The sequence below is a fragment of the Haliotis cracherodii genome, unplaced genomic scaffold (assembly GCF_022045235.1).
Source record: "Haliotis cracherodii isolate W230 unplaced genomic scaffold, xgHalCrac1.p SCAF_6, whole genome shotgun sequence".
Lineage (NCBI taxonomy): Eukaryota > Metazoa > Mollusca > Gastropoda > Lepetellida > Haliotidae > Haliotis > Haliotis cracherodii.
The window spans coordinates 19,808,382-19,835,929 of NW_027266319.1; the positions used below are offsets into that span (position 1 = coordinate 19,808,382).

Here is a 27,548-nt window from a genome sequence, read left to right on the forward strand (position 1 = left end):
TCGCCATTGGTGACCGCCAGTGGGCGAACCTAATAAATAGTCATATGGGGCTAATTATCAGATCACAGCTCAATATATCCTGGCTAACCAGTAAATACACTTATATTCTTACATACACAGTATCATATTCTTCAATAGACAGTATCATATTTTACTGATCGTATCGTATTATCGCAATATCGGCATATTTGCCTATAGGTAGCATCATATTCTTCCTGAGAATCTAAATCTTCTTTTGACATTGTCATATTCTTCGATTCATATAATTATAATGGTTTCTATCGGCATTACCCTCTTAATCTGTAGATACTATCATATTATTTTGTATGTATTATGCTATTCTGATATAGACGATATTTATGATTAGTCAGAATTGCATGTCGTATCTAAACAAATGTCAAAGCCTATAATCATAGACGTGGCATTTGAAAAGAAACACGGATGCAACTAGAATAGAATACAAAACACCCCATTCCAGTCATGAGGACCGGTAATGCATTCTACAAAGATGGACGGATCACATGCTCCATACAGGGCCAGTCGGGGATAGATGAGAGAAATAAACTTGCGGACATTTTACAACTGAAATATTCATGATACATTGCTTTGATGTGCATTACTTGGGAAATTCAGTGGGTGAGCATATTGCTTCTCTATGTACAACGCATGCTTGTTTGATGTGTAACGCCACCCTTAGCAGTGTTCCAGCTATATGACGGCGGTCTGGACCAGACAATCCAGTGACTGACATCATGGGCATCCATCCGTGCAATTGAGATACGATGATATGCATCAACCAAGTCAGCAAGTATGACCACCAGAACCCGTTAGTCGCCTCTTACGACATTTTGTAATACCCCTATCTTATGTGTTTAATTCTATACATATATAGTATCGTATCCAATGATGTTCAATGCATGTCATCGTATCCCAATTGCGTGGATCAATGCTCATGACATCAATCACTGGATTGTCTGGTATAAGGCTCGATTATTTACAGACCCCCGTCATATAGCTGGAATATTGGTGAGTGCGGCGTTAAAAAATACAAATAAAAACAACAATGGTGTTCACGAGTGTGAGTGAGTGATTGAGTGGTTGAGGGAGTGAGTGAGTGTGGTTTTACGCCGCTCTTAGCAATATTAAAGCACCAGAAATGGGCTTCACACATTGCATCCAGGGTGGATTCGAACGCGGGCCTTCGGCGTGACGAGCGAACTATATAACCACAAGGTTACCCAGTCGCCCCTCATGTCTTGAGACTTAAAGAACTAAAATGGAAGTTCTGCAATATGGAAGAAACCAATACATAGCAATGTTGATTCTTCTAAGTTTAGTTCCGCCCTTTTCCGTTAAATAAATTCGTAGTGGAGATGTGTCTAGATTGAATATAGTCTGCGTTTCAAATATTAAAAAAAAACATCCAAGAAAACTTATTTGTATATCTTGTGGTTGATATTTTTCGAACGCATTGAAATCACCGAACGCATCAATTCAACCATTCTTTCTTTATCAAGAATACGAACATTCAAATTTAACAATAGTCGCATGTATAGCAAATTCATTCCAAGAGTGTGAAGCACCTCACATGCATACCCGCCTACGCAGGTGACAACAGAGGTGTATATGAACAGAATTCTGAAAAAAACTACATGACAACCATGCAATCCTTCACCATCCAGTTATAAAGTGTAAGAGCAACAACAACCCTGTCAACGCTTCAAGCGCCCCGGGTGTAGCCGATCTAATGTGGTCCTGTCTTGTTGACCCGAGTTGGGCCGAGATTCACTCAGCCGTGAACACCACGAGGCGACTATTATATTCCAACAATAACTCAGTTGTGTCTTGCAACGCGTTCCGGAAAGAGAATTTTGCAAGTCACTTTCTTTTCTCATACCCTCGAAAAATGTTGAGATTCTAGAGGCGAAGAATTTCCCTATGAATAGGTGCTATCTGTAACATCTCAGCAGGGGATCTCGAGACCCACAAGCGGAAATAGTTTGACATAATAATATTCATAAATATCTCTTTACAAAATATGTACTTGTATTTATTTCAAAACATTTTGCAAGTCATGTTAATGTGATAGGTAATCACACATTTAAATGATATACCACTTGTCACGGTTGAGACGTCAGCTGCAGGCAATTTCTCAATGGAATATTCGTTTGATTTGTTTCCTTATTTAGTGAGTGATTGGGTGGATGTTGTTTCCTCATGTCGTGAGTGATTGTGTGGATGTTGTTTCCTCATATCGTGAGTGATTGTGTGGATGTTGTTTACCCATCAAGTGATTGTGTGGATGTTGTTTCCCTATTTAGTGAGTAATTGTGTGGATTTTGTTTCCCCATATAGTGAGTGATTGTGTTGAGGTTGTTTCCCTATTTAGTGAGTGAGTGGATGTTGTTTCCCCATATAGTGAGTGATTGTGTGGATGTTGTTTCCCCGTCTAGTGAGTGATTGTGTGGAGGTTGTTTCCCCGTCTAGTGAGTGATTGGGTGGATGTTGTTTCCCTATTTAGTGAGTGATTGTGTGGATGTTGTTTCCCTATTTAGTGAGTGATTGTGTGGAGGTTGTTTCCCCGTCTAGTGAGTGATTGGGTGGATGTTGTTTCCCTATTTAGTGAGTGATTGTGTGGAGGTTGTTTCCCTATTTAGTGAGTGGTTGTGTGGATTTTGCTTCCCCATATAGTGAGTGATTGTGTTGAGGTAGTTTCCCTATTTAGTGAGTGATTGTGTGGATCTTGTTTCCCCGTCTAGTGAGTGATTGTGTGGATGTTGTTTCCCCATATAGTGAGTGATTGTGTGGAGGTTGTTTCCCTATTTAGTGAGTGATTGTGTGGATGCGGTTTCCCCATATAGTGAGTGATTGTGTGGAGGCTGTTTCCCTATTTAGTGAGTGATTGTGTGGATGCAGTTTCCCCTTCTAGTGAGTGATTGTGTGGAAGTTGTTTCCCTATATAGTGAGTGATTGTGTGGATGTTGTTTCCCCCTATAGTGAGTGATGGTGTGGAGGTTGTTTCCCTATTTAGTGAGTGATTGTGTGGATGCGGTTTCCCCTTCTAGTGAGTGATTGGGTGGATGTTGTTTCCCCGTCTAGTGATTGTATGGATGTTGTTTCTCCGTGTAGTGAGTGATTGTGTGGATGCGGTTTCCCCGTCTAGTGAGTGATTGGGTGGAGGTTGTTTCTCCGTCTAGTGATTGATTGTGTGGATGCAGTTTCCCCGTCTAGTGAGTGATTGGGTGGAGGTTGTTTCCCTATTTAGTGAGTGATTGGGTGGATGTTGTTTCCCTATTTAGTGATTGTGTGGAAGTTGTTTCTGTATTTAGTGAGTGATTGGGTGGATGTTGTTTCTCCGTCTAGTGAGTGATTGGGTGGATGTTGGTTCCTCGTCTAGTGAGTGATTGTGTGGATGTTCTTACCCCTTATAATGAGTGATTGTGTGGATGTTGTTTCTCCGTTTAGTGAGTGATTGGGTGGATGTTGTTTCCCCATCTAGTGAGTGATTGTGTGGATGTTGTTTCTCCGCCTAGTGAGTGATTGTGTGGATGTTGTTTTTCCGTCTAGTGAGTGATTGGGTGGATGTTTGTTCTTCGTCTAGTGAGTGATTGTGTGGATGTTGTTTCTCTGTCTAGTGAGTGATTGTGTGGATGTTGTTTCCCCATCTATTGATTAGGTGGAAGTTGTTTCTCTATTTAGTGAGTGATTGCGTGGATGTTGTTTCCTCGTCTAGTGAGTGATTGTGTGGATGTTGTTTCCCTATTTAGTGAGTGATTGTGTGGATGTTGTTTCCTCGTCGAGTGAGTGATTGTGTGGATGTTGTTTCTCTATTTAGTGAGTGATTGGGTGGATGTTTGTTCCTCGTCTAGTGAGTGATTGTGTGGATGTTGTTTCTCTGTCTAGTGAGTGATTGTGTGGATGTTGTTTCCCCATCTAGTGATTAGGTGGAAGCTGTTTCTCTATTTAGTGAGTGATTGTGTGGATGTTGTTTCTCCGTCTAGTGAGTGATTGGGTGGATGTTGGTTCCTCGTCTAGTGAGTGATTGTGTGGATGTTCTTACCCCTTATAATGAGTGATTGTGTGGATGTTGTTTCTCCGTTTAGTGAGTGATTGGGTGGATGTTGTTTCCCCATCTAGTGAGTGATTGTGTGGATGTTGTTTCTCCGCCTAGTGAGTGATTGTGTGGATGTTGTTTTTCCGTCTAGTGAGTGATTGGGTGGATGTTTGTTCTTCGTCTAGTGAGTGATTGTGTGGATGTTGTTTCTCTGTCTAGTGAGTGATTGTGTGGATGTTGTTTCCCCATCTATTGATTAGGTGGAAGTTGTTTCTCTATTTAGTGAGTGATTGCGTGGATGTTGTTTCCTCGTCTAGTGAGTGATTGTGTGGATGTTGTTTCCCTATTTAGTGAGTGATTGTGTGGATGTTGTTTCCTCGTCGAGTGAGTGATTGTGTGGATGTTGTTTCTCTATTTAGTGAGTGATTGGGTGGATGTTTGTTCCTCGTCTAGTGAGTGATTGTGTGGATGTTGTTTCTCTGTCTAGTGAGTGATTGTGTGGATGTTGTTTCCCCATCTAGTGATTAGGTGGAAGCTGTTTCTCTATTTAGTGAGTGATTGTGTGGATGTTGTTTCCTCGTCTAGTGAGTGATTGTGTGGATGTTGTTTCTCCGTCTAGTGAGTGATTGTGTGGATGTTGTTTCTCCGTCTAGTGAGTGAGTGAGTGGATGTTGTTTCCCCATCTAGTGAGTGATTGTGTGGATGTTGTTTCCCTATATAATGAGTGATTGTGTGGAAGTTGTTTCCCTATATAGTGAGTGATTGTGTGGATGTTGTTTCCCTATATAGTGATTGTGTGGAAGTTGTTTCCCTATTTAGTGAGTGATTGTGTGGATGTTGTTTTCCCATCTAGTGAGAAATTGGGTGGATGTTGTTTCCTCATATAGTGAGTGATTGGGTGGATGTTGTTTCTCCATCTAGTGAGTGATTGGGTGGATGTTGTTTCCCTATATAGTGAGAGATTGGGTGGGTGTTGTTTCCCCGTCTAGTGAGTGATTGTGTGGATGTTGTTTCTCCGCCTAGTGAGTGATGGTGTATGTTGTTTTCCCATCTAGTGAGAGATTGGGTGGATGTTGTTTCCCCATATAGTGAGTGATTGGGTGGGTGTTGTTTCTCCGCCTAGTGAGTGATTGGGTGGATGTTGTTTCCCCATCTAGTGAGAGATTGGGTGGATGTTGTTTCCCCATATAGTGAGTGATTGGGTGGATGTTGTTTCCCCATATAGTGAGTGATTGGGTGGATATTGTTTCCCCATCTAGTGAGAGATTGGGTGGATGTTGTTTCCCCACATAGTGAGTTTTTGGGTGGATGTTGTTTCCCCATCTAGTGAGAGATTGGGTGGATGTTGTTTCCCCATCTAGTGAGAGATTGGGTGGATGTTGTTTCCCCATATAGTGATTGATTGTGTGGATGCGGTTTCCCCGTCTAGTGAGTGATTGTGTGGATGTTGTTTAACTTGTAACTAGTTCGATTTCATCTGTGTACCGGCGGTCTGTAAATATCTGAACCAAACAATCCAGTGACAGAAAACATGATTGCCGCTGCACTCACTCATTGTTTTTTCGTGATGTTGTTTTGTTTGTTTATTTGTTGTTCAACGCCGCACTTGTAGAGATGTAGTTATATTCATGCATAGACAGCACCATATTCTCCTGTAAGTGTGTTTGTTTGTTTGTTGTTTAACGCCGCACAAAATTTTAGCTATACGACGGCGGTCTGTAAGTAATCAAGTCTGGACCATCGATCATCTACGTAATTGGGATGGATGACATGTATCAACCAAGTCAGCGAGCTTGACCACCCGATCCAGTTAGTCGTCTCCTCCGACAAGCATGGGTTGCTGAAGACCAGTTCTAACCCGGATCTTCACGGGTCCACTCACACACTGACCAAGCATCGCGATATCTATCTCCATACACTTCAACAGTGTAGATTCTGACGTACACATCAAGTCTAGACTGACATCTCTGTCTCAGAAATGAACATATTTTTCAGAAAAAAACAGTTGTTAAAATTATAGTTATAACATATAATAAAAAGAGCCCAGAGTATTTTCAGATACTGCAGTAATCTAGACCTGTCAAACATTATATACTTCGGCTGTATTGGATATATTTGTTTCAGGGTCTGTATGGCAGACTAACATCAAGTGCTACCGTGTTAGTTACTCGAGTCGTATTAATGAATCTGAACTCACGTCAAACCCCTTCTTTACCTATGCACAAACAAGTTTCGACAACTTAATGGAAATGTTACACAAACACTCAGCACTGTATCTATGCTTTAAATCAACACAGACATGAAATCTAACAAGTTTTGTTTACACGAGTATGCTCGGCGACTGTACCGTTAGAAATGAACTATTTTTACACAGAACGCCCCTGGTTCTGGTATATGTCCCGTCACATGACACATGTGTGTTTTGAAGTGCACTGGTGGAGAAATCAGGGGAATCAGGGACACCTCGTTAATCCGAACGGTGCTGTTCTCATTGATTGATTGTCCGGTTTAACAAATGTCCGGATTGACGTATCATAGGTATGGAGCAATCTCCCTTTGTATGTTTATACACCTACATGTAAATTGTAAACGCCTGAACACAGGGGTTCTTGCCTAACGGGGATTCACTGTATACAGGTGGATTTGATTTACGATTTGGCGAAGTGTCGTGGTGGCTAGGGGTATACTATATATAGGTCCGTATGTATCTACATGTACACTGGTGCTAAATATCCACTAATTGTGGAGAATACATGCCAGAAAACACAAATAGCACCACATTAAAAACGCATGTTTATGACAGAAACTCGGCGTGAAAGTATATTAAGAAATGAAAGCCAGAAATAAAATATTTCCATAGTAACGTACACTGGTGCCGTGAAGACTCCAGGGAGTGTTTTGCCATTAATAGTTATAAATCAATTTTATGTTAATCTAATGTGATTTTAAAATATCTCATAATTTATCATATTTTTTTTACAGCATACCATAATACATTTTTTTCACAAAGCAGTTACATATTCAACCAATTGCCTCGTTCAATTATCTCAGAGTAAATTTGTCGCATCAAATAGTTTGATGACAATCTTTACTTTACCCAGTTGTGATAAGTTGGTTATTCTTAAGCTAATGTGCCATATTCTAGAATACACTTCATTCGTGGTTGTTTCTCTAACAGTTCTAGGTCCCGTTGACCCACAATCCCCGCCACACGATCGACCGCGGCAGTATAACCACAAGACGACATATACTTGCCTGTACAATGATAGGCTGTTTCTTTGCCATATTAGGACGATTATGGACATATGACGTCACAGTGACGTCAGAAGGAGTTCCCATCGTAAATAATAGACTTCCGGGTGATTGTATATTCAATAGCCATGAATCACGCTGTGACATGCGAGGTATTCGGGAGTGGAGCCTAAAGATTGACCTCGCGTTCAAACGATTTTGGATTCGGGTCAGTAAGCTCCCGTAATTCGAGGATTTGAAACGAAGACGAGGATTTGTTGTCGGATAGATTGTGGTGAATTATTACGTCAGATACACGAAGGATACACGAATCCTGTCCCCGAGTTTAACACTGAAACTTGTGGAATGAGCGATCGATAATTAACTAACATCACAATCGGACTTAGATTTAGCTTGGGCCCACAAGGAAAGAAACAGAATCTAAACCAGACTTCGTCTCGAGGTGAGTAGGCCTTAATTTGTCCCAGTTCATGGTATAACGGGGAACTAGGTCCCAGCGATGAGCGGGATACAAACATATTACAATCCCGTTGTAGATTCCACATCCGTTTGAAATCGCAGTCCGTTGTTCACATGTTCCCAGTCAACACAGACGAACCACCCACTCGCTTCCGGACGTGACTCATGTGAATAAGGCTCTATACTACTCGCTCGTGTCGCAACATGCTTCTCTAACCGGACTTTCACGCATATCTAGACTTAAAACAATTTATATGACCTCATACGCATGTGGGAAGTCAGCTCTTCCGACCGAAGTCCAACAAACACCTGTTGTCAGTGAACGGTAAGTCAGTGATATTTGATAGCCACGTAGTGTAGACATTGGTGTGTAATATACATATAGATATGTATATACACACGTTTACTGTTATAACGACATGACTACCCTGAAGGTACAACAGTCATATCGATTAACATAGTTAATACTTGTGTCAATGAATCGATAGCCAGTTGGCTGCTGTTTGCTACTCTGTGTTGTCTGTGTGGTCGATGATACAGGTGTGATCATATTACACTATTGTATAACTGCATTGATCGATATTACATTTACAGGTTCACCGTTGTATAACTCTGTTGATCAGAGTACAGGTTCACTGTTGTATAAATGATGATCTATTGTACAGGTTCACTATGGTATAACTCTGATGATCTATTGTACAGGTTCACTATGGTATAACTCTGATGATCTATAGTACTGGTTCACTGTTGTATAACTCTGATGATCTATAGTACAGGTTCACTATTGTATAACTGATGATCTATAGTACAGGTTCACTATGGTATAACTCTGATGATCTATAGTACTGATTCACTGTTGTATAACTCTGTTGATCTATAGTACGGGTTCGCAACTGTATAACTCTGATGATCTATAGTACAGGTTCACTATGGTATATTTTGATGATCTATAGTACAGGTTCACTGTTGTATAACTCTGATCTATAGTACAGGTTCACTGTGGTATAACTCTGTTGATCTATAGTACAGGTTCACTATTGTATAACTGTTGATCTATAGAACAGGTTCACTGTTGTATAACTCTGTTGATCTATAGTACAGGTTCACTGTTGTATAACTCTGTTGATCTATAGTACAGGTTCACTATTGTATAACTGATGATCTATAGTACAGGTTCACTGTTGTATAACTCTGATGATCTATAGTACAGGTTCACTGTTGTATAACTCTGATCTATAGTACAGGTTCACTGTTGTATAACTCTGTTGATCGATGATAATATAGATACGATCAAGATACAGTATTGTATAATGACGGTTATCCTCAAGGCATATCAAGGGTATTAACATATGATAAAACATTGTTAGACTAACACTTATTCAATGAGGGGCGGTCGGGTAGCCAAGTGGTCAAAGCATTCGCTCGTCACGCCGAAAACCCGGGTTCGATTCCCGACATGGGTACAATGTGTCAAGCCCATTTCCGGCGTAAAACTATACTCACTAACTCACTTAGTTAATGAAAACATTTCTTTAAAATAATTGTCTTTTTTTCTTCGAAAGAATCTCTCCTCAATGCAAACTTGACTTGGTTAGTTTGATGTTGACTTTTAGTAATAAAAAAAATACCTAAAAAACGTCAATTCCATAGTCATGGCACAGGACTTGGACATTGTGTACATCAACTGAATTGAGACCCCTGGTATGTTTGCTCGTGTTTCTTACTATTACCAAGGAGTATATTTCGAACCATATTGATATAGTTGAGTAACACAGTGCATCGGCGTTAATTGGTTAAACCTGTATGGTATTTTAGATCACAAGTATGACACCGCCAACATTGTTGTCTCTTGAACCTTCAGTTGAACTGTTAGTTGAATTTTGACTGTGATGATATTGAAACAATCCCATTTAATCCCCGCCGTTCTCAAGGCATTCAGAAACCTCAAACCAGAGCACACCCACACACCAGTTTAAACGCAACCCGGATTCTGTTTTTTTTATGGGACAGAGATATCACCTTACCGCTAAAGTTTGTATGAGTACTTTTCATGGTTCCGAAACAACAAATATATATTTATTTATTAGTTTGCCTTTCTAAATTGATTTAATCATCTAATTGTCACGATGTTTATTTATGTATGGTTTCATGTATTTCTTATTTATGAAGGAAATGGAATTATTTTTTTTTAAATTAGAAAACCAGGAAATAGATATTCTATGCCTTTGGCAGGAAGTAAATATTTTTTTCCTGTGGAAGAAGCAGCTATCGTGAGGAAAGAAAGATTACGGTTTCATCAATTATCGTAATAAATAAACATTCGTCCTATTAATAATACTGATATGCTTTTTTGAACTTGAAATGTTCAATTGATAATGTAAATGCTTAGTAAAAACGTGGGTGTGGAGGGGGGGGGAAGGGGGGTGTAAAAAACAAACTACTTTTAAAACCAAATTTTCTACGTACTTTAAACATGGCCCGGCACGGGTACAGAGGCGCTCAGGTGGAACGAAGCTCCCAGGGCAATTCGTTATGGAATCCATCCTGTTACGATAACATTTGTTTCACGCTCAGAACATTATTGGTTTAATCCCCATCACGACAAATTAACCCCGGAATTTACTCGTCTCTGTATTACCAAATCGCATTACCTCCCTGGTCGGATCCCACTGAGGGTCATTTCAGCACATTCCTCAACACAAAGCACCTCCGGATCGTTTCGTTTCGCTTCTGGAAGTCGACAGGGTTTAGGACCACCCACATTAAGCGAGTATGCTATGGATCACAATTCGCCAGCAGTCGTTATCAGCGTTGCACAGAGAATTCCTCAACTTAAATTTATCTCGCTCTAAAAATACACATGTTTTTAACTCAAACACCACGTCTCCGACGTCCCCGTAGACCGAGAAATGTCGGCATATATCAAGGGGTAAAAACAGTACGGCATCAACACCCCATCTTCCAATCGCCCGGGGGTGATCTGTGACGTAATGGGATTTGTTAATTAACATCTTACATCACATAGACATTATGACCCATCGGCAACACAAAAGGTTTAACGTGATACTTAACAATAAAGGCGGCACCCCTTTGATGGTTACCTGTAGCAGTGATCCGGAAAATGCGAGTTCAGATTTTCTCTGACCACAATCATCAGTGTGTGTTTGAAGTCGGTCGCACATCAAGGGTAGGTCACTCGGGTAGGTCGTCCTTACGTTGTATGTTTGTGTACATGCATCTTGTGTATGCGTTCAACATTCAGTCAGTACACGGGATGTTGCTCTTCAAGAATTATCTGTTGATGTATGTTCCTATCGTTCTGTTATTGTAGTAGGATATTTCAGTGTTTAGTGTGATGTACACGACACTATCCTTTAAGGATTGTGGTAGATTTTAATGTTGAGTGTGTGGTACACAGAACTAAGGTTCAAGGATTCTGCTGGAAGATCTCGGTGTTTAGTGTTATTCGCACACAACCTAGATTAACATCTGGTCTCTGAAATGGACATATCGTACAGATAGAGAATAATTGTTATATATTATCTTATTAAAAAATTAACAAAATGGAGCCCAGAGACTCTCTTCATTTTCAGATGCTGCAGAAATCTAGACTTGACGAACAATATAGGCTTGCATGGGCTGTATTTGATATATTTGAATCAGGGTCTGTAAGACAGACTAAACCTGGTCTTAAAAAACGAATAATTGGATTGATTCCATGATGGAAACCTTGTGTAGTATTTGTAATAGGTGTTATCTCAAACATGGTGTGAAGGCTTAAAGTTGCACCCAGGGGTCCCAGCTGAACTGTCCACACTTTGAGGATCCAACCTGTGTGTTTCTGCATAGGCAGTCCCTCGCAGTGGGGAGCATATCTATGGTTGTATGGAAGATAGGGTATATCAAACGTTGTATGGAAGATAGTGTCTGTCAGGTAGTGTCTGTCAAATATTGTGTAGAAGGTAGTGTATACCACAATTGTGTGGAAGTTAGTGTCTATTAAATGTTGTGTGGAAGCAGGCGTTTATCAAATATTGTGTGGAAATTTGTGTATACCACAATTGTGTGGAAGTTAGTGTCTATAAAATGTTGTGTGGAAGCAGGTGTTTATCAAATATTGTGTGGAAATTTGTGTATACCACAATTGTGTGGAAGGTAGTGTCTATCAAATATTGTGTGGAAGATAGCGTATATCAACTATATCAACTATTGTGTGGAACGAAGCGTCTATCAAATATTGTGTGGAACGAAGCGTCTATCAAATATTGTGTGGAACGTAGCGTCTATCAACTATTATTTGGAAGGTAGTGTCTATCAAATATTGTGTGGAAGGTAGTGTCTATCAAATATTGTGTGGAACGTAGCGTCTATCAACTATTATTTGGAAGGTAGTGTCTATCAAATATTTTGTGGAACATAGCGTCTATCAACTATTATTTGGAAGGTAGTATAGTGTCTATCAAATATGGTGTGGAAGATAGCGTCTATCAAATATTGTGTGGAACGTAGTGTCTATCAACTATTGTGTGGAACGTAGTGTCTATCAACCATTGTTTGAGAGATAGTGGCGAGAAGATCGTGTGTAATGGGTTGTCAATGCCTGAGAGATTCTCTAAAATGGTGGCGTGGGTAATTTTTTTAGGGAGACTCTCTGATATTGTATTGCGGTCAGTTCTAGCAGAGAGACAGACTCCGGGTTATTCATAGTAGAGTCTATTAAAGCAAAACAGTTTGCCGCGAGAGTAGGAATGTGCACCGTCTCTGTTAAAAAGCTGTAAGCTACAATTAGTGTTACTGCGAATTATGGCCATTACGAATGAAACGGCCAACGCTGACATGTTCAATGAACAGGATGTTGAAAGTTACAGCGAACATCCTTGTTTCACACTAAATATTCACCTTGTTGGTGTTCTTAGATCCCACTGATTACACCTCTGGCAAGAGTATGATCGAACCGGTTACTGCAGGAGAGATGGCGAAAATTGATGTACGAAAAATATGGTCACATAGTGTTAAATTTATATTAACATTATTGCGCCATGACTGGAGTATATATATATGTTTTACTAAAGCCTCGGCAAGTCTAGATCAAACTAATTCAAGTCTAGTTTCCGTGATTCCACCTGAAACAGCAGAGGAGAAAAAGGTTCTTTTGAACCAATATATATTACAATTATTTCAGAGAAATGTTTTCATAGACTAAGTCTTTGTCTAATTAACATACAACTTTCCTGAAAAATACGTCAATGTGATACGTCAAGCACTGACGTGATGTCTTATTGTCGTGATAAAGGTATTAGTGACCAATCGAATGAAAAAGCGTCTCCTAGCAACCACGGTGTTCACATTTTTAACATGTAAATAGCTGTCTATGTGGCGGTGTGTTTGATTAGTCGTCGCAGTCATATGCAGGTGCACGTTGTGTTTCAGCAGTCGATGTAACACGATCAAGGTTTCTTGCAAGATAGGTATCACATCGTTTCTCCCAGGTTTCGTTAGAAGGGCAGCACTATCATTGTGTGGCTCAGGTTTCGAACCCACTCGTGGTTGTCTGTCTATTTCCCCGTCTCTGATTGTTAAGTTTTTGTATTAAGTCATCATGTCACCGTTGATGTTTTCATTGCTATCGTGTAATATTCTTGTTCAAATTTGTTTTGTTTTTATTATTCATTGTTTTCATAGTTTCCGATCAACTCCCGAGTGCACATTTTGCTATTTGTTGTTGAAACAATTTGAGTAAGTGAGTAATTATTGTTTAACGCTGCATCAGTCAAACATCTTGAGACTAAACGTGACATACACCCATGCCTTTAAGTTCTGCATTTAGAAGATTATATTTTTCAATTATCGATCCGAGAATAGAGCGTTCATGAAAAACTCTAGAATTAAAGTAAGCACGTCTTTTCTTACCCCCCATGATCAGAAGTTGTACCCCTGGCGCGTGCCACTTCTCCCAAACCAAATTCCAACACGCACATATTCCGAAACTATTAGTGCACATGCACAGAAAGCGCGATAGACCTGCCGCCGCATAAATTAATTCATCCGGAATCTTTCCTGGTAATTATAAAAATCACGTTTTCTCCTTACAAAATGTCGTGCAGATTTAATATCTCGGGTTGTTGGAATTTAAACTATGTACCTTATAGCCATGACATTGCCTTGAGAAACATTGAGAAACAAGAGCAGATGTTTCTTGTTTACTGTTTTCGGGAGTTATTCTTTATACCTGTCGTAGCAGAGTTTAATCTCGGTGACCCAACTTAGGCAACATTGTCACTGTACAACGACAAGGACGCAAATCATTGTCAGCGGGGCGGTGTAAGGAATGGCCTGGTTTTCCTGTATACTGGACGTGCGCGTACGTACAACGGTTGTTTGCACGACTTCTTATCGTATGACGTAAGTGATGTTTGAGTGATGCCCCAAATCACCGCGCGCTGAAGTTGTGACGGCGTACCGCTCTGCCTATACACGACTTTGGTTTTTAGGAGGACGGGTTTTGATCAACAACTTTCCACTTCTTTTTGAAGAAACAACTTTGTTTTTTTGTAAGTTCCTCTTATCGTGAATATCATACAAGTACATGTCCACTCCGGAGTGAATAATATTCTTTTCTTCAACGATTCAGTAGATGCTGTCAGTGAGTACAATCAGGAATATACTATTGCAGGCGTGTATTTATTCTGACATATGAAAGTTAAGCTCTCTAGAACCTGAAGCGAAATTGATAGAAGTAACACCATTTCTAATCACCCGTCAACTCTATGTAAACATTTTAATCGCCAGAAATAGAGTCGAGTCGAAAGTATATAACTGTCAAACTTAACTCCAACTAGCTGACCCGTCGCAAGAAGATAAGCTTACATAAGCATACGTTAAAGAAGAATGATTAAATATCACTTGATAACGCGTCTTAAGCCAGCTCTTCGCGGCATGAAGTCGTTCACTTCATGAGGGTCATATCTTTTTTCCAACTGTTCTTTAGCAGTTAGAAATTGAGAACCCCCTGTTTTAGTTTCCCCGGAGCTTAGAGGAGAAGAAATATCAGTGTGCACGTGCAGGTCTCTTAGACTCCCCTCCCGTCAGTTAAACCACGGACCTACATATTTAGGTCCGTGGTTAAACCCACATGTAATCATCCTTGTAGTTTATGTGTGATGCATATAAATTACACGTGGAATTCCTGTTACCACGTGTGCAGTGGACTCTGATTAGTGAGTGTATTTCATTGTTGTGTGTCGCAGATGTGTAAAGTTGTAACTTGATGAAGGATATTTTTTTTTAGTTCTTGTATGTATGTCTTGTTTAGACAGGAGGAAAGTCGTTTTACATAGGAGTGGTTTGAGTGAGTGAGTCTGTGGCTTAGTGATTGTGATTGTGATGTACTGCAGTGCAGTGCACGCGGTTGTAAACGGGATTTTTGTATTCTTGGTCGGGTTGACATGTGATATACGTCATACTCAACCTTTGACGTGTCAACAGGCGTTCGGCTGTGTCGTGATGTCCTGCATTGGGCTGAATTAAACCCGGTCTGGAGCAATTAAACCATTGCATTTCACCCCGATAAGGAACGTTTGACGTGACCCGGGCTTCGGTGACAAACAGCCTGCATATGGTAATCCACACTCAGCCTCAGCCTACCCAGCCAGTCTGCTGAACAGATAGTGTGCAAACAAGGAAACAAACTGAATTCTCTTACAGCCTGATAACGTATGTGTGATGCGAGGGGCTGTGTTGTTTGCTTAGTTGTTCGTTTGTTTGTTGTTTAACGCCGCACTCAGCATCGAGTCGTGGCTGGGCCAGACAATCCAGCGACTGAAATCATGAGCATCTACCTATGCAATTGGGATCGATGACTTGCATCAACCAAGTCAGCGAGCCTGACCACCCGATCCCGTTACTCTCCTCTTACAACAAGCATAGTCGCCTCTCGAGACAAGCATGGATTGCTGAATTCCAATCAGGATCACCGGGGATTTAAGTTGCGTTAACTCCATAATATGCATCCACAAGCATAGAATAGTTTAACAAAAAGTCGTGTGTGTTGATTCACACATATCGCGACCCTGCTCGGACGCGGACGTTGTGTCACAAGAGGAAAGACTGGCAATAAATTTCAAGCACATGTGAGAGTCCACTTTCGTAAAACACATCGGCTTGATGATTTATGAAGCGTGCGATGGAAGTATCCGAAATATTTCCACCAACCGTAAAGACAGACCTATGATCGGGCAATTCTTGGACATCTAACTAGTCAAAGCTGTGGTTGTCTTTATGAATTATATCCCCCAAAAATCTTAGAGTTTTTTTCATCTTTGATGTTATGGCTTCTGTGATGGTAATGCCTGGTAAAGTTTGATGCCTTGTAAAGAAATGATGAGGCATTCCGTTTGGAGTAAGTAATATCCCCAAACTAATTTAAACGAAACGTGAATTTTCAGTGATCCCTACAAATACTTTTCACCGCAATTTTGCCCCCAATGGAATATGTTTTAGGCAGATAATCTGGACTAATTATATCTCTGGCCTTGGCGTTTTATTGTATATTGTAATGATCTTGAAGCACAAAGAATTTGTATCGCAATACACTGTTGCACTGACGACTCCATCGTGTTTATATCCCAACTTTAACTCACATCCAAAAGCTATCAAAATTGAGCGGTTATCTTTTTTAAAAGTTGATGAATATTTTCAAACCGCCGACATCCTTTCTCTGTATAATTCTAGTTTGCTGGAAAGTTCAACCGGAAATTTGCAAACGAATCCATCAATTTTCGCTTCCTTTGTACACCTGCGAAGTGCCAGTGACATTTGTCACATCCGATCCCGCCGACTGGGATACAATGTAGTGGTGTGTATACGTATGTATCTGTACACATAAGTGTATACAGCTCTATACTCACAGCATCACTTGTTGCTAGGATATCATCGATAGCACATGTTTGTGTAACCGGTGTGTATTGATTCATAGTCGCTCAGGTTGTGATGGCCTGTTTCAGTGTACGAATTGCATCCAGTCTAGCATTATTAACCTGGTTCTTAAGATCGGGATGGCTACTACTACTACTACTACTACTACTACTACTACTACTACTACTACTACTACTACTACTGAGAATAATAATAGTCCCCATAGTCGTTCATATTTTGAGGAAAAAGGAAAGAGTTATTGTTGTTTTGTTGGGATTATTATTATTATTATTATTATTATTATTATTATTATTATTGAATGGCTTGGCGTCAAACGACAAGTGAATGTGAGACTTTAATTTTCAAGCCGGAAGAATATCTGGAACGGAGGTAGGTTTTGGCGCAGACAATAGGAAGGATTTGACAGTTCCGGGCAATTTTGTGGAGGAAAGGGGAAGTATTTTGTGGAAAATCCCACCTAAGCTGATGTTACGTTTTCGCAACACTAACAGTGTTTGTTTCCGTGTGTCATAGAGAGTATTTATTGTCTTTCAGTGACGAGACCCAGTTTTCCTCTACCCTGCCTGTACCCCTGGTGCAGTTTCAGCATGAGCGGTGAGTCGAGTTATTTAAGCATCTGTCCAGATAAATATAAACCGTATCATTAAGTGCACCGTACACGCAGTTTAAGCCCGCCCGTCGGCATATTGTTGACAGACTGTTTTGATTTTTAAATTTTATCTGTAATATCGCTTTCCAATGCACGAGTAAGCTGTATTCCTGTTTTGAAGGCTTAATTGTTGCTGTTATTTGTATTAAATATTAATTTACCTTATCTCTCTGCTGTTACAGCGATTGGATTATTTAAAAAATACCCCCACATCTGCAAAATTTAGACCATGTTGGTACCGTTTCTCGATGTTATAAAACTGTAAACAAATAGTTTTAATGTTTATGAATTAATTGTTTAATAATTACAGGTTTTCTTGTGTCGGCAATTGGTTTTATTGCTTATGCAATCAATCACGTTAAGCCGCTTCAAGTGAATAGTGTTTACTTGTTGGATTTGACGAGCATAAACACCGCGAGGTTATCGTTCTGCCACACCGTACTGTTTACACCGAGTTCACTTTTAAAGTATCTATTTCAAACTACGAACTTGTTTACGCAGATGAAAATGCCCATTGTGGTGTGTGTATTTAGCCCAGAATGGCGAGTGTCTTATGTAGCCAGTGTTGTACGGGTTGTCTTCTTCGTCCCGTCGCCATGTTCCACTGGAAACAGGGGCTAGACGAGGAAAGGGGGGTCTCGTTATCGTTTACGTGATTCAGGGGGATTCCATGCGGCCATGGTTTAGAGTTTCCCTTGGCGTGTCGAGTAGCGGACTGAAGCGCAGGGCGAGGAATTTCGGCTATGCGGCTGTCCCACCGAAAGAACGCGACCCTCTCCGCCGTCACTCGCGCTAATCCACAACGATTCCAGTTGCCACCAAAAGCTGATAACCACGTGAAACGAAAGAGGACAAAAATCGGACAAAAAACAGTGTAGAACTTGTAACGCTCTGAATTGCGAACCGGCTTGTGTTCTAGAGAATATCAGGCGAGGAGTGCACTTTGTCTTATCATTTGAGCCCGGTAACGTATAGCAAGATATTTTCAGCATTTTGTTTAGATTTGAAATCGTGATTTCGTGGAAATTTTAGAAGGCGGACGATTGATGTAGAACGAATGTGCGTGTGTGAAAAACGATTCGAGATGATACACTAGTTAGCTTGGTGAAAGGCAACAAGCATCTGGGTCTAGTTGAGATGTCAATTTGGAGGGGACTACTGCTTGTGGTAATACTTGAAATTATCGTAATATTTAATTCTGTCGTGAGAGACAGTGGCTTCGCGAGTTGTTGACACTCCGAGAAGCAAACGTCTGGAAACGAACGTGATAGATGACCCAGGCTTGAGTGAGACACGCTCATGTTACCACATATCACAACACTAGTTCAACGACCTCACTAAGGGAGGGAACTGCTGTTGAATTTGAAAGTATGTTATGGACGGGTTGTGTTTTGTAATTTGCAGAGTTGCCTAGAAGTTCCCCATCTCCAGCGGTCTCTGATGGTTTAACATCTAAACAAACTGATCCTACAGGTCAGCATGCTAAGTCACAGTGCGTGAACAACTACAAGCCAAGCGTAAAGGGTAAGTGTCAATATTACTAGCTCCATATTTCATTGCTGGGACGACGCGATGACGAAAGTGTTTAGTCCGAAGGAGCTTCCCCGATACGCGGAGGGCTCTGATAGTAGATAAAACTTCTTATCAGCCTATTTTAGATATTTTAAAACTACACTGATTTTGTTGTTGGGCCATTGTTGTATACGCATGGATCGATCAAGGGAAATATGACAATATTTTTAAAAATAATTTCAGACTCCGAGTTCAACACATTCTGTGATAACTTTCTGATAACACTACCCATGTTTTCGTTCACAATGTTTCGTGTCCGGATTTTAAACTCTTGGTGAATTGCGGAATTGGGCCTCTTTGAAGTCTTGGGTGATGCGAAAGGAAATGAGAAAGTTTTCCGCTTTTCACAGGCGGATGATGATGTGAATGGGAAGGGAAATTGGGGTTGAGTTTTTCCTGCTTCGGCTGACAATCGCCCGTCCTTCGTTTCCAATAAGTCACGATCGATAGGGAACCACGACAAACCGGCTATTTCCTTGTCCCCCCTCGATAACAACTTACACATGTGCCGTTATGCCACGCGATTCCAAGAATCCCCCTCGATAAGCGGATATGATCAACAGTAAACATACGGATCTCATGTCATTATGGCGAAGTGTGTGACTCACTTCGAAGACAGGCACCACTGTGAAACATTTTCTGTATCAAAATGCATTTTGAAAATAATAGATTGTAATTGATAAGATAATTACGATAATTATTATGATTTAATTATTAACAAAATAATTGGTTCTGTATGAAAAAAATATAGACCTACAAGTAAATTACTCATTGAAAGGCGTTTTCAGTCTGGTTGATTGAAAGCAGATGGGCAGCTCATATAAAACAGTACAGGTTTTTGTGTTGACAGCTGAAAGATTTGGCCTTTTCCCCAGCACAGTATTTTATGATAAATGCCATTTCGTATGCTTGTTTGTTTACAATTATTTGTTTGGTTTTTATCGTTTGATGAAGAATGTGAAAAATCATTGTTTTCAAAAAGAGTCTTAAACATGTCAGAAGAAAAATGTGCACTTGAAAAAGGTCGGGAGAAGGAATTCGGTAATCTCGTCTGTGGGTGAAATTGAGATAATCTTTGCTTTTGATAGCGGGCCAAACTGGAAGCGATAAGTCTGCGCAACAAACTGCTTTGACAGTCGATGAAACACTTTACACAGTGGGTGGCGAAATCATTTGCGACAGCTTAAGTGCTGCTTTCGTAAACAAAAAAATAGGTTTTATTAATTATAAAATAAAAGCACATCAACCTCCTATGATAAGCCGGTGCATGTGGCTCTGAATTTAATTAAACTAATAAAGATTACAACACTAAAATTATCTTCCAAAACTTGAAAACATCAACTTTGAAGTCCAAGGTGGGTGTTTACTAAAAACAGTTTCGTTGACAGTCTGTTGCGAGTGTATATTAGTTGCTAAGAAAAGTACACAAGTATATTTGTATAATATATGGCTTTTTGTATGGACATGTTTTGAATTGGAGAGCACTGTAAAGTAAGTATTGACAGTAATTTGGGAATGAGAGTTGAAGTAATGTTTCCAGGGATGAGAGATGATTGATCCTGTAGTGGTGACCGTTAGCATGTCCCCTCGTTTATCTAGAGTTAACTTCGTCAAACCAAAACACAAACATACCACAATTGTAGCCATTGAAAATATCGTCGGAATCTCCGATCTGCCTTTTCAACGCTGGACGTATTGTTAATACAGCATACCTTTCCCCAAATGTATCCGTCAGTGTTGATTTTGAGAGCTTCAGGGTTCTCGCGTCACGTACCAGGGCAAATGGGGGACTCCGGCTTTAGAAGAGCATGACTTTTTGGCTGTTTGAGATTTAAGAATGCCGTATTTCTATACCCGAGCTGAGCCACTGATTGGCATTTTACTCTGGGTTAAGTGTAATACCGTTAAGGGGGAGCCGTGCCGATTAATTTCATTTGTGGCCACAGCCTTTTGGAACTGTCTGGAGACTTTTGGCTTTGATTTTGGAGTCAAAGATAAATATTATTTTTGTGTTTCCTTGTGGATGAAAAATCTGACATGGCAAGTCAGTCTTGATTGTAAACGCTCTGGACTCGGCGAGAATCCTCGAGATTATCATTTAAGCAGAGACTTCTCGTGACAACGTGACTTGAGCCTCTTCAAATTAGAGAATTCTTTCAAGGAAGATCGATAATTATTACTGAATGATTCAATTAGTTAAATTGGTGGACGATATCATCTTTCTCGGATCATAAGAAATTGCCATTCACTTCTTGGCAGTTTATGTCTAATGTTGCTCGTGGCACCTCGTGGGTTGTCTAGAGATTGAAAATGGATCATTACTTATGGAGGGAGTATCAGCTCTCACGTCACACTTGGGCTTCTAGGTGTGTTACAGGTATGTTAAAACTGCGACAATGTGACATCTTTAACCAGGTGTGAGACAGGTAGGGGCAAATGCTTAACCCCAAGCTAACCAGGCGTTCGTGGATTAATGCGTAATGACATGGACGTCAGACAACATCCCATCAGATGTTGTTGTGTGCTGGCTGCCACATACCGCCGTTACGCATGTAAAACCCTGTAACCGCATTTATTTTTGGCACTTGTTACAGCATCTGACTCGCTTTTACGCGAAGCACAAATGCGCGTCCAGTACGCACAAAAGTTAAGAATGGACGGAGAAAAAGAATACACTGCGTAACGAGGGTCGCACAATAATAACCATACCTGAAGCACATCAAGAACAGTTATGGTTGTCTGCCATTTCATCCAGAATTTATAACCACTGTCCACATGATCATTGAATCATATCAGGCTCAGAAGTAATTTCTATAACTTACTGTACCCTACACTATTTAATTGGTTTGCTGGACCCTCACATTACCCATTACCTGCGGGCCGGACGGGTAGCCTAGTGGTTAAAGCGTTCGCTCGTCACGCCGAAGACCAGGGTTCGATTCCCCACATGGGTACAATGTGTGAAGCCCATTTCTGGTGTCCCCCGCCGTGATTTTGCTGGAATATTGCTAAAAGCGGCGTAAAACTATACTCACTCACTCATATTACCTGCCAGGTCCCTTACAATTAATGAATGTAGGACCTGCATCTGTAACCTGTATTGCTGGACCCTGTTTGATGTTGGTGTGGCATCGCTCAAAATGTTGAGTAATATTTTCTTATTTATCGCGAAAATGCGATAACAATAGAAAATACTCGTGCTTCACAGATGCTCTTGTGATAATATGGCATCATAAGATAAAATAATTTATTAGCGTATCTGCACTGTGCAATAGATCATATTCTTTTAGAGAGAAGATTTTTGAATTTCATTGTTGTAACTGGCGTTATCATGAATAGTAAGTCAAGAATATTTTCAGAGAATTTTCACATGAAGTTTTTCAACGAAGAGCCATGCATATTCTGTAGGGTGTCACAACAAGGCTTTGGAGTCGGGGAGAATGTATTCCTGGGATCTGCCTCTGTGCATAGAATACCAGTGGCACTTCGGTGAAAACGTCTTTTTTTTCATGGTCAACATTTGTTTCTTATTTGCCTGGTAATAAACAACCCCGTGTAGCGGGAGCAGCGATATCGAGCACAGCGTGTGCATTAAGCTAAGCGATGCGCCCTTAACTCGGTAATAACTCGGCTTATATCACAGCTGTGGCTTTCAATATCCTTCACATTTGTCACCAGGCGTAAACCTCAACAACTTTCAACGGGGATTCGATAATGAAATCTTCAAAGTATATGCTTATAAATGATACCATATTAAGACACAGCTATGTGCCTAGTTAACAGACGAAAGGTTTGGGAGCGAATATAGGCTATAATAGCATTACAGTTCATCCAGAAAACAAATAGGGTCACTGGCGGAGTGTTAGAGACACCGGTCAGTGTGCGATAGGGACGTGAGGCCACGTTCAGGTGTATATTGATGTTAAGACTCGGGCTATACTGCACGCAGTCTGATCATTTAGGCACAGGCGGAATCACACCAGGAGAGCCCACGTTATCAAGCAACAGATCAAACATCCATGCCTGCCACTAATTTAACTAGCCTACATCGCTAAGTACAGCATATGCGCGATGGCCTTGTCCCGATCCAGATCTCAAATACGTCTACTAAGAGTTGACACTTTACAAGACGTCAATATCTGCCGTGTGTTTCTCGTTACGGTATTACGAACAGGGAAAGTTATTGCTTGGTGACCACACGAAATGCCACGCTATTAATTTCACGGCACGCCTTTGTATACAGTTGGCAATGGAATATTTTTTCTGCTTTTTGTTGTAAGGTTGAGTTATTTATGGCAACTGTGTTACGTGTTATGGTGTTTCCGTTATTTCATGTTGTGGCTGCAACTTTGCCTTGAGAGTTCAAAAACCTTCTCACCACCCTTGATTCTCATAAATATCAATTTCTTGTGCACAGACCTGGGCATATTGTTTTATATTACTCAAAAGAAGTTAATAAACCCTTTCGACAAAACCCTTTCCATATTCATAAGAAATCGATTCCAAAGACACACCTGATTTATGACAGATTAACTATTGTCACATAAAATAGTTGGGTGGTCCTTAATTTCCTTTGAGTAGTATATGTCTGTCTTGCGGCTCGTGCGTTCACCTATTGGCAGTTGCTCGGGTTCGAATCCCAAGGTTCATGTGTTCATCCTTGTTAGCAGGTCCAGATGAAGCTTAATTTTTTCTCAGGTCAACGTGAGTGAATGTTGTTTTGGGACGTTTTCATAATTGTTCTTACAGTTATTGCAACTAGTAAATAATCGAGTCGCCCAAGATTACGCACGATCAGCTATGTCACACAATATATAATCACCCATGGTTTTATACAGTTGTTACAACAAACATGAGGTATGGAGAGTTGTGAATCAAGTGCACACTAATGATCGGGAAATAATATAATGTATAGCGCTTTGAGCATAAACCAGTGTATGGAATCTAGCGCATTATTATTATTATGACGACAATGATGATGATGATGATGATGGTGATGATGAGTAATACGTACGTAGCACCATGTGCATGCTTCAGACCATAGGTACCGTGCAAGAGAAGTGTTAATAGTCGTGACAATGTCTCTGTCTACTAGTTTTGTCTGTCCCTTTCATCTTAGAATACTGATCGTTTGTTGTTGTGTTTCAGCCATGGACTCGAACATTACTCTGTGGCAGTTTCTTCTGGAGCTCCTGGTCAACCAGCAGCACCACCAGATCATCCAGTGGACCAACAACGACGGCGAGTTCAAGCTTATCAATGCAGAAGAAGTGGCTAGGTTGTGGGGACTGAGAAAAAATAAACACAATATGAACTACGACAAACTGAGCAGAGCTCTGAGGTACTACTATGACAAGAACATCATCAAGAAGGTCATGGGTCAGAAATTTGTGTACAAGTTTGTGTCCTTCCCTGAAATCGTCAAAACAGAGAACAAGATTCCCTTCAAAGTCAAGATGGAGTCTCTAGCTCATGAGTATGGACAGAGGGTTATGCCTCATTTCGCCTCCTACAATGCACAGGACATCAAATCCTCAGCAATTCAAGCTTCAGCGTGGAGCATCCCGGCTGCTCACCAGAGTGAAAGGGAAAGAGAGAGGGAACGAGAACGAGAGAGGGAGAGAGACCGGGAACATGAGCGACTGCAGGAGAGAGAAAAACGAGAAAGAGATCGAGAGAGGGACAGGGAGTCCGAATCTGCTGTCAAACATCTGACGGAGCCAAAGCTGGAGCTGACTCACTCCTCGTGTTCCTCGTCCTCATCTCCTACATCGAAATCTCGCTCCTCCTCATCCTCATCCTCCTCGTCTGTCAGTAAGCCAAAGCCCTGCCCCATCAGCCTCAGCCTGACCCCCGTGGGGGCGTCCACCACCCTCACCCCCGCCACGACAGTTCCCATCACCAGCCCGTCTGCCAAGTCCCTAGCGTCGGCCTTCCCAGGACTCCACACTCCGCTGCTCCTCACGAGTCCGATGGGCATGCCACGGACACCCCAGCTTCTTCATTTCTGGAGCTCGTTGAGCCCCGTAGCTACTCTCAGCCCCCGTGTGAGCGCCGCCACCGCCTTCCAGTTCCCCAGCTACATCAACGGGCACATCCCCTTCTCCCCCGTCACACTCAGCAACATCAGCGGTGGCCTGGAGAATCTTTCTACTCCCGGTCTTGTGACGTCCCCAAGGACAATCCCTGTGTTATGAAATGTGTAAATACCATACTGGAATACTCGATATTGTCACTGTGGTGAAAGAGAGTGGATCTATGTGTATGTGTATGTGTGTGTGTATGGTGACTATATGCATAACGCAACTCGTGAACGCATAAAACGTGTCTTTACAAGTGCATAAATGAACGTTGTTTTAAACATGCGCATCACCCTTCTTTAAGTGCATATTAACTCATTAAGACTGAAAGCGTTGAAGTGCTATGGGACCATTGTGTATATATATACCCATATTGTTAAGTCCTTACTTGAATGATCCATTTATATCTATACTATGACGTAATCATGCAAACATGATGACGTAGTGCTGCCAGACTAATGACGTAGTGCTACGGAACTGATTACATAGTACTTCAAACTGATGACGTGGTGCTGCGGACCTGAGATGATGTAGTACTGCAAAACTGATGATGTAGTGCTGCGAACCTGATGACGAAGTCATTGGATTTGATGACCTGTTGATGTATCTTACGACGTAGTCTACGTATTTGATGACGTATTCGTGTGAGTCATGACCTGGTCATGCGTTGCTGTGATTCCGGTGATGACTCGAATTTGAACAATAGTGTAAGACTGACATGGTTATGAACGCATTGTTCAGTGGTGAAATTTGTTCTAACGTGCACCGCTGGTGTCAGAAATATCGCTGTATATATACATTTCTCTCTTCGCAACCCATAACTTGCTTACAGATTAATAACGATTGTGTGTATAGCGTTACTTGATTCGACTTTTCCCACGAGGAAGCACATTAATAGCCCTCTCATGAGGAAGAGAGTTCTGACCTGCCACCGAATAGTCAATGTCACGGCGACCCAGGCAATAGCCCGAGATACCCGGATGCAAGTTATTTATCTCTGATGATTTTTACGTCCGTTTATACGGATTAATACACTTGACTTTTATCATAAATATTGTGATAATAAATGTATTTTGTGTAATCTGAATGTTGTTGTATGATATAAGGTTGACGTTTTGGGTTTTATTTTTAGAGTCAAGAAGGATATTGTGTGATATAAGATTTCAGAGACTAAATGTTAGTCTAAGGATCTGGCGTTTGCAACCAGTTAAGGCCTGGACGGCCCTAATAGTGGCTTATGTGAACCTGAGACTTAATTTCGTTCTAATTGGGGTAATCATTAATTGCAAGACTGATCATCGTCATACAGATTGAATCGGCAAACAAATCGTCTATTGAATAATTTCAATCAATTTGCAACGCCAGCCAGCCTCATCTCGGGGAGATTAGTTGTCCTAACGTTGTTATTTCAATACTGTTGTTATCATAACTCCTTTTTTAGGGTGTATATGCGCCTACAGATTAACTCAATACCCAGGGATATTTTGTTCAGTTTCACACATGGTGCTTTTCCGAATGTCTAGGCCTACATTGAATCAATGGCTCAGATCGTGGGCATACCGCTTTAAGGACATAATGTAGTAGCTTGCATAATGGATACACAGGTAAAACTCATATCATTCCGGTTATTGTATTTCGTAATTAGCAAGTCTTCATAACAGACATCTAAGGGGTTGAGTTTTACGCCGTTGTTAGCACCATTCCAGCAATATCACGGCGGGGAATACCAGAAATGGGCTTCACACATTGTACCCATGTGGGGAATCGAACCCGGGCCTTCGGCGTGACGAGCAAACGCTTTAGCCACTAGGCTACCCCAATACACTGTGTTTTAATCAAGTAAGGATAACCCATGGAGAAACTGGTGAGTGAGAGAATTGCCCATTTGCATTATTCCACCTACTGCCGGGCAAAAGAAAGTATGCACTTGACCAAAAAATGATGAACGTTATAAAAAGGTTAGGCCGGAAACAGTCGCCGAAACACTGCAAACTTAAGACCCCAAAAGCAACTATGATACCCGTTTCAAATACATCACCATCGAAATACCATTTTTCATTTTTAGCCGCTATCAAACAAGAAGGGTGTATATATTTTGTATTGTCCGACAGTTTGTATCACGGCAGCCTGAATGTGATCGATGAGTTAGTCAGATGAAGCATTGCCAACACCCTATCCTCATTTTTGTGTACTCTCGACACAAACGCGGTCCTGTGGACACATTCTGACCCGTAATCCCCACGTTCAAGTACAGCCTTAGAGTCGGCATCGTATCTATTCTACTCAAAAGAAGTTAGGGACCACCCGGTGTTTTCATGTCACGTGGATGTCATGCCTTGACAAGATTAACCCATAGTCGTATGAAAAACGATAATCGGGTTTTCTTTAATTTCTTTGAGTAGTATACCAAGAAGGCTGGGAGTACCTACCGGACACACGTCACGTGAAATATGCTGTCCAGACAGACGAGGTGTCTTAGACTGTAGACACATTCATAAAATAAATAATGTTTTGTTCTTTGTGTTTTAAGCTTTAAGGAAGTTGCCTG

The 27,548-nt window shown here is 40.9% G+C and overlaps 1 protein-coding gene across 4 annotated transcripts; it reads left to right on the forward strand.

Annotated features, from left to right (window-relative positions):
* The first annotated feature begins 7,428 nt into the window (after positions 1 to 7,428).
* Positions 7,429 to 26,059, forward strand: LOC139445166 (ETS domain-containing protein Elk-3-like). Of its 4 annotated transcripts, none has more exons than XM_071226284.1 (4): positions 7,429 to 7,748; positions 17,234 to 17,293; positions 18,753 to 18,872; positions 24,069 to 26,058. In XM_071226284.1, the coding sequence occupies exons 2-4, from the start codon at positions 17,287 to 17,289 to the stop codon at positions 25,115 to 25,117; spliced, it is 1,176 nt and encodes a 391-aa protein (XP_071082385.1). In that variant the 5' UTR covers positions 7,429 to 7,748; positions 17,234 to 17,286; the 3' UTR covers positions 25,118 to 26,058. The 4 variants fall into 4 exon arrangements, with proteins under 4 accessions (XP_071082385.1, XP_071082387.1, XP_071082384.1 ...); XM_071226283.1 differs by lacking the exon at positions 7,429 to 7,748 and adding an exon at positions 7,876 to 8,090; XM_071226285.1 differs by lacking the exons at positions 7,429 to 7,748; positions 17,234 to 17,293 and adding an exon at positions 17,894 to 18,312.
* Positions 26,060 to 27,548: the final 1,489 nt, after the last annotated feature.